At 38.2% G+C, this 8,246-nt stretch overlaps 1 protein-coding gene and 1 pseudogene across 1 annotated transcript in view; one reads left to right on the top strand and one right to left on the bottom strand.

The window, feature by feature from the left end:
- cfap43 (cilia and flagella associated protein 43) overlaps positions 1–4,393 on the bottom strand; it is a 19,341-nt gene extending 14,948 nt beyond the window's left edge. The window contains 14 exon segments of the mRNA XM_015032844.1: positions 113–257; positions 591–740; positions 834–937; positions 1,065–1,213; positions 1,330–1,407; positions 1,508–1,624; positions 1,712–1,843; positions 1,918–2,000; positions 2,084–2,219; positions 2,379–2,484; positions 2,705–2,872; positions 3,715–3,811; positions 3,890–4,143; positions 4,264–4,393. Of these exon segments, the coding sequence (XP_014888330.1) occupies positions 113–257; positions 591–740; positions 834–937; positions 1,065–1,213; positions 1,330–1,407; positions 1,508–1,624; positions 1,712–1,843; positions 1,918–2,000; positions 2,084–2,219; positions 2,379–2,484; positions 2,705–2,872; positions 3,715–3,811; positions 3,890–4,143; positions 4,264–4,292 (1,748 nt within the window). The 5' untranslated portion in view covers positions 4,293–4,393.
- Positions 4,394–4,503: 110 nt separating this feature from the next.
- Positions 4,504–7,279, top strand: LOC106947678 (glutathione S-transferase omega-1-like; annotated as a pseudogene).
- The last annotated feature ends 967 nt before the right edge of the window (positions 7,280–8,246 follow it).

Raw genomic sequence — 8,246 nt, 5'->3', positions numbered from 1 at the left:
GGGGTCAGAAAATAGTTTAATTCCAATCAGAGCGAGGAATTGTGCTTAAGTTTAGGATGTATGAGGATAGAGAAGGCAGGAAAATATAATTTGGGATCAAACCTCGGGAAACTGAAATCGCTGAAGAGATTTTTTTTCGTGACAATAACCAAAGGCCTCACCGATCCCAAGAATGCAGGAAGTCAGTGGAGCTGGCACTTTGAATTTGAATATTTTGGGAATGTGCAGACAACCTTGGTGGTCTACAGAAAAAGGACCTAAAGGTGAGCAGAAGCACATCAGCGTTTTGAAATAGCCAAATCACGGACATCAATCTGTTATTTATTTATTTTTTTTATTAAACCAAGAACTACACTCAAGGCTTTTACACAAAGACATCAAAGAGCAGAGAGAAATTCCTTTAAGATCTGCTCAATCACCCCACACATTTCTCATGAGATGATTAATCAGCTGTTGTCGACATGATAAATGTGTTCTGTGCTTTGTGTAATCTTCTCACATAGTGAACCTAGATTTGTGGCTCCATGACTTTATGTGAAAGTGATAAGATTGTTTAGGGTTTTTTTTTATGTAACCGATGTGCTTTTTACCTCCAATGCCCTTGAAAGGTAGACAAAATATCAGCAGCCAGCTCCCCTCATTCTTTTTGTCCTCTTGTGAACCACAGAGCGCAAGACCTTTCACATCCTCACCACGGGCGACGCATTGTGTGGAAAGTGACAAAATTCTGCCAGGAACCTCTGGAGGAGAACACATTCAGGATAGTTGTAATAAAGCCCAAGAATTCTCACATCAGATCTTTGTACATATTCATCTTTGTAACATATTCTTACCGACATATCCTAGAACTGCAAACTTTGCTGATGGCCTTCCATCGAGTACATATAGATGTGAATCCAATCCACTGCAGAGAAGGTAGCGCCCCTCTTGATCAAAACTGTAAAATGACATCTTGGTTTTATTTTCATGACCCAAAACTAAAAGCTTCTCTCTTGCATTTAATGCATTTATGTGTCATGAGTCATCTGACAGTTGATGCTCTTTCAATGATGGAGGATACTTGCACTATGTGATCCACAGCAGTGTGGTAGAGATGAACCTTGTGCACCAGGCGAAGCTGCTTCTCAAAGTTCAAGTCAACGAAAAGGATTTTTCCTGAAGCTGTTCCAACAGCGGCGTAATGTGCAATGGGACAGCAGGTGACGTTTATCACCTAAACAGACGTAAATTATCTCGATACACTGTTATCGTTTAATTATGCTCTGACAAATCTGAAGATATTGTAATACGCTTGTGGAACTGTTGGTTTTTACTCGATGTCGATCTTACCTCTGTTTCTAGGGGCAGGGAGGCGATGCAGGTGCCACCGGAGGACCACAGCTGCAGAATGCCACTATCCCTTAATGACTGCAGTGAGTGGAAACGTAAACACAACAGCTCACAGCGAAATTATATAGGTTATAACAACACAATGTAGCCTGATTTACGAGAAACATGAACACTTTACCACACAAATGTTCTTGTCAGAGAACATAGCAGCTGACAAAAAGTTGCCACTGTGATCATCCAAGATCTTCTCAATCTGGTCTGATCTATGTGCTGTCTTCAGCACATAGATCTGCCCCTGAAAGATTGACCAAATTCGCATTTAGCTAGCATGTAAAGCTCGATGGAATATCATGTGTAGGCTAAACAACATTTAGGTGCTCACTGTATTGGCGGACAGAAGCAGTTTGTCTTTGTTGGGGGAGACCACTGCAGTCGTAACAGGTCTCTCTAACTCCCAAGTTTGTCTGATGCTGATTTGAGTCTCTTTGCTCTGCAGACAGTGCATCACACTCTCCTGAAAAACATTGAAATGTTTAAAGCGCTTTTATCTGCGAATGCCAAAAGCTGGTAGTGCTCATTGCTGCATACCTTTCCTACTGCAATAAGACCATTGCCATAAAGGGCTACAGCTTGAAAATAGAAGCTTTTGAGTTCAGGAATGGCACCCGCAGCTAAAAACAAAAGAAAGAGGAAACTATTCCACTCAGATGAATAACGCGGGTGTTTATTATGATCTGTGTACAATTTAGCTTACCTTTAGGGTCAAAAAGGACTGAAACAGAGAGGCTCTCGGGATCAACAAGAAGGAGATAGCCTTCAGCACAGCCCACACAAAGTTGCGATGTGGCTGTCCAGCATACGGTAGATGGAGTTACTGGGGCTGCCTTAGGCTGTTTGAACACAAGGTGAGTTGCAATCAACATTTTGTCCTTTTTGTTTGGATAAAGTTTATTCTAACAAATGGTTCAACTGGTGTAGTTAAATGTTTCATGTCTGTAAACAGTGGGGAAATACTTCATAGCTAAAAGTTTTTTGGGTTTTTTTGAGACCTCTGAAAGGGCAGCCAGAATTTGAGAAATGCAGTTTGGGTCCTTTGTGGAAGTGGGAGTTGGTTTCTCTGAAGAGGAGTCCGGGATTTCTGGAAGCTGTATTGCACTGCAATAGGACAAAAATAAATCTACACGTGTAAATCACCAACTTAATATTTCTTCTTGACAACTTTTCTGTAAGATTACCACTTCAATTATAAATAAATACATGTGTTATTTTACCTCTAAATGATGTTGGTTATATTCATGAACTATCCACTTATAGGTGAATTTCACGGATTATTTCTCTGTGTTGTTTTTTGGGGGTTTTTTTGGTTTTTTTTTACCTTGGTTTCAACAGATGGAAAGACCCACATCTCTCTATGTTCCAGAGAGTGAGGGTTGTGGTGCCCAAAGCACAAAGCTGGAGGCAATTCAAGGGGTTGAACTCCAAATAAATTACATCCTGTCCACCTTGAGACTGTGTACAGAGCAACTCAGCCTTTTCCCAGTTCCTGTAAACAGAATTACTATAAATGTCTAATTAGGATAAACATTAAAGTGTATAAGGTGCTCATTCCCTCATATTTCATTTACAACCACACATGCACACCTAGGGAGAATTTGGAGAGGCCAACGGTCATGTTTTTGGACTGTGGGAGGAAGCTGGAGAATCCACACATGCACAGGGTGAACATGCAAACTCCGTGCAAAAAGACCCTGAGCTGAGAATCAAACCCAGGACCTTCCTGCTGCAAGGCAACAGCTCTACCAACTGCACCACTGTGCAGCTCTGGATGAGAACATTTGTGTGTTAAAGGGACCCACTGACAGTAAGAATCTTAAAAACTAATATTCAGAGATGCTGGTGACTCCGTTTGACTCACCTTGAGCAACGTGGCAAAGAATTTGACAACTTTAATAACTAGCTGTGCAGCAACACAACTCCTAAAAGACATGCAAATGTAATTCTAATGTGGTTCTTTTGTATTGACTTCGAACCCCAATGCATGTCACCATTTTCAGATTCAAAATTAAATATCATTTTACAAACCTAACTAGAAAATTTCTGAAGAAATTTAAACGGGTAAAAATTTTAACTGTTTGAAGCAGTCACTTTTTCTGATAAAAAAAAAAAAGAACAGTCCGAACAACTGCTTCCCGTTCAGAATCCGTAAAAGCGATGTCACATGATTTCGCTCTGAAGCACCGACTTTCATACCAAAATCCAACTGACTGACACCAACTGTCAGTCAGTTGGAAATTTCGCTATCACACGTATCCCATAAAATATATGGAAGTTTGTGGCTTCACGCTGACAATGTGAAAAAGTTGAAAGGCGTGTTTGGTATCTTACCACACTGTGATGGAGTAGTCAGGAAGCGACGAGCAGGAGCCCAAATAAGGCCCTCCATCACTTAATGTCAAAGATGTATAATCCAGTGGTGTATTTCCTGCAAAAAAAAAAAAAAACACGTATAATTCACTACAATTAATATGTTTCGCAACAGCATATCGCTAAAGCTAACTACCTTTCAGTTCATTTTTCAGCTCTAATTCCGGAAAAGTGTGCACAAATATAGACGGATCCAATTTTCTCTCAGAGAAAGCAAACGTTCCACTTCTGCAGTCAGTTGTCAGCGCACCGACGCTTCTGCCAGGACTCGGAAATACGTTCCGTGTTTTCGTCTCCAGGTTTAGGAAGCATATATGATTCCCACACGCGTAACACACTGTATTATTGTCCACAAATTCGACATTGTCTCTTGTAAATCCTTGAATCCAGCTAGCAAGGGGGAGAAAGCAGGAAAGTAATATGAGCAATGCTGGGCACAGCGGAAAACTGGCAGTTTTTCAGGAATTAAGTAGTAATAAAACAGATCATAAACGTAAAGAAGAAATTTACCTAATTTCTAAGATTCCAATTTCGCTCATTTTAATTCAAGAATACGACGGAGTGCTATTACAGGTCCGAGTTTTCAAGAAAACGAATTTCACAGGCAAGTGGTTTGGTATCCATAGCAACCACTAACGGCTGGAAAGGCCTATCTGTCACGCTATTGGCTGTTAGACACCATGTGCACCGGAAATAGTGTAAAAATAAAAGCACAATGCACATAAAAAAAAACGTCCACAGTTATTCATAAAGTCTTCTGTGTGGCAAGTTCCAAGTGCAAACATGTCCACTGAAAAGAGTGTGATCAAAGGTAAAACTCTAAAATTTTAAAATTTTCCTCTTAAAATATTTTTCTCAAGTTAGCTGAAGTAAAGGTAATTTTATTTATATAGCACATTTTCAGCAACAAGGCGATTCAAAGTGCTTAGTGCAAAGTAGAAGAACGTTGTCTTGTTCCTACTCTTATTTTTCCAAACTGGAAAAATATTAATAAATTACTGTGTCTACATTTGATGAATACTTATTAAATAATATTGAACAGTGGTGTAATCTGGCACGTATACAGATAAAAACTGCTAATGTTTGATTGAGAAATATTTTTATCTTGAATGAATACATTACAAAGTTACCTTGAATGTTCTATTTATGACCCTCCAGAGGGTAGAGAGCCCTATAAAAACTTTATGGCAGGCCTTGAGTTTGACTTGTGTCCTAAAATATGTTGGATAACACACAGTTGTCAGATAAGTATAAAAAGTATAATTTAAGAGCATGGCAGATGTTAAGTCATTAGTTGCATAGAACTTATCTTGTAAAACTCCAAAGTCTGGTTGATATTGACAAAGAGTGGGTATGATTGAGTGCATTACACTCAATTATGATGGGTTATTATTAATGATTAATATTTACAGATCCAAGGGTATATTAATGTGTAACTGTGTGTACAGACTTTGTATGCTGTTTTTCCCCTCACTACATGAAAGCTCATAAACACCATATATATGGAAATACCATAGTCTCTATTAAACAGTAATAATGGGTACTCAATACTTAATTATCTAGGGAACTCTTCACTAATGCTTTGATTCAGATCTCTGCACACTGTGCACATCTAGGGATTGATACTTTTGTGCATTTGTGGAAAATGTCTCAAATTGAGAAAGTGAACATCAAATCACGTTTCATTTGTGCTTCACATTTAAGCTCCACTCCATAATGGCCTATCTCATAAAATCTGGTTATACATTAAGCTTGTAGTTTCCAATAGGGAAAAATATTTGAAAACATTCCAGGACTTTTGCAAAGCGATGTAAGCTTATTGTAATGTGTTCAATAATACTTACTCAATTTATGGCTCCATATATGTATTAATTACATACATTTGCTGATTTTTTTATTAGTTTTTTTTTTTTTTTTGTGACACTCAGGAACCCCTGAACCTGGCCCGGTGCCCAAAGACAGTATACGTCTCTACAGCATGAGATTTTGTCCTTATGCCCAGAGGACCAGGCTAGTGCTGCACGCCAAAGGCATCAAGTAATGCTGCCTCAGATTGTATCTGTCATTGGCAACATGTTTGTTCCTCATATACATTTGAGAAACATTTTATTTCTTTGAGGCACTGCAGAACTTTGTGTCTGTGTGTGCGTGCGTGCGTGTGTGTGTTTTCCAGATTTGACACCATCAACATTCACTTGAGAAACAAACCAGAGTGGTTCCTTGAGAAGAACCCTCTTGGTATGGTGCCAACACTGGAGACACCTGCTGGTGAGGTGATCTATGAATCTCCAATCACCTGTGAGTACCTGGATGAAGCGTATCCGGAGAAAAAGCTGCTTCCCTCCACACCTTTTTGGTAAAGCCCGGCAAAGAATGATGCTGGAGCATTTTTCCAAGGTATGTTATACGGAAAATGTTAAATCCAAATCTTAGGGGTTTGTTGTAAACACACGGACCCCTAAAAGCAACAAATGTTTCTGTAGGTGGAACTACAGTTCTACAAGATCCCAGTGCGGAGGTTAAAAGGGGAAGATGTCTCAGGACTAGAAGCTGAGCTGAAAGTGTCTTTGACCAAGTTGGATGAGGTAAATAGCAACATTTTATTATTATTATTATTTTTTTACTCTAGCCACCAGATGTAAAGTATTTTTTTCTTAAGCTAAAACAGACTCATAATACATAAGAGCAAAAATGATGTCCGTGCAGCACATGTATGTATTTATTTTTACTTTTAGCACCTAGTGAAGAAGAAAACAAAGTTCTTCGATGGCGATACCATCACAATGATCGACTACATGTTGTGGCCATTTTTTGAGAGAATTGAGATGGGTGACCTGGAACCGTGAGTGCTAATACTTTTCTGTTGTTGTTGTTGTTGTTGTTGTAAACTACCCAAATAAACGGTGCAGTGAGAAAGGCAAAAATAAAATAAAAAAAAACATGGAATGTCACTAAAATAGAGAATACTCATTAGATTGTGTGTCTCATTCTTTTTGTGTTGTTAATAAAATCAGAAATTTGATTTCAGTTATATAGTTTTAAAACTCATGCACTTAACATTCTAGAGAAAGGCTTCTTGAGGGCAAATTGGTGCTTTATAATTTAATAACTGAAATTATAAACTAACTCTTTCCAGTTTTGACAATTTGCTAATAATTTTTTCAGCAAGTCAAATAATTGAGTTATTGAAGTTTGGAGAATTAGCAAGGAAAAATTGACCCAAATCCTAAAACATAATAGAGATATGGGCTACATATTAACCAAACTGAACGTTAATGTGCTGTCCTGTGACTAACTGCTTTACCCGTTCTTTGTCACTTTAGCTTTCTTGACAACACACCTGAGCTGAAGAAGTGGAGAGCCCATATGCTGGAGGACCCGGCTGTTAAAGCCACAATCCACAGCGTGGAATCCCACAAGGCCTTCTTCAAGGGATATGCTGTCGAGAAACCCGACTATGACTATGGCCTGTAGAAAACATCTGATAGTCGAGGTGGGGGGGGGGGAATTATATTCATATCATGAAGCTTTTTGACTGTTATTTTCTGAATGAAATTGTTTTTGATAAACTTCGTCAAAAAATAACTTTGTGATTTAAAACAATAAATCTATGAGCTTTCTACTCTGAATTTGATGTAGTTTTTTTTTTAATTATTATTACATGTAAAGACCAAAGCAAGACAATAGTCAAAAAAGGACTCACACTCTCAAACACAGAGTGTTTAACAATCAATATTCACTGGTAATATGGGGTTTTGAAAGGTCCTGGGATTAACTGTTAGTTTGTGAGGTTTCATGTCATTAAAAATTGCATTTGGAACTAAACATGTAAATACATTACATAAGGCACTTAACCTTTGTTTGTTTCTAATCAGAATCAACCGTTCCTGTTTTAGGTCATTTAGCTTTACCAAAGCATTTCTGTTTAATAAGAGACTGAATCATAATAGGGAGAATTATTCTTTAAAAATTTTACATGTCAATTCTAAAATTTGATAGAACCGCATTTTAAAGTATGACGTAGGTCTTGGTATTATACAACAACCTTTACATACAATGTATCTGGTGTTAGCAGGGAATGCTGAGTCATTTTGGTCAAATTTAAGCACCAAAGCAAACAATTGCAAGAAAAGCATAGAAACCCTGCCATCTCAGCAAAATTTTAAATAACTGATGCAATCATTTGTATTTCTAAGTCTTGACTTCTGAATACATACATAATCCTGGGAGTGGCAGCCTTACAAATCTTCCTATAGGGAGTGGTGCACGCTTCTATTCAATAAGTGAGGCGTGTATACAGCGATAAAGACAAAAAGGGAGTAAATGGGGTAAGAGGGTGAAAGGTGTTCGCCCTGTAAAACGTGTTCCAGAGTGACTCTAGCAGGTCTTCGTAGAAACATTCGCTCACCCTTCAGTGGGCTGAAGCACATGTGAGTGATTCTATAATTGGAGATACATTTTGCACTTCAAGAAATGACAAAAAAAAAAAAAAA

This window comes from Poecilia latipinna, unplaced genomic scaffold (genome assembly GCF_001443285.1).
Source record: "Poecilia latipinna isolate Pla-1442-1.1 unplaced genomic scaffold, P_latipinna-1.0 Scaffold252, whole genome shotgun sequence".
NCBI lineage: Eukaryota > Metazoa > Chordata > Actinopteri > Cyprinodontiformes > Poeciliidae > Poecilia > Poecilia latipinna.
The sequence above is the reverse complement of the archived record's forward strand: the minus strand, read 5'-3'. Positions and strand labels throughout refer to the sequence as shown.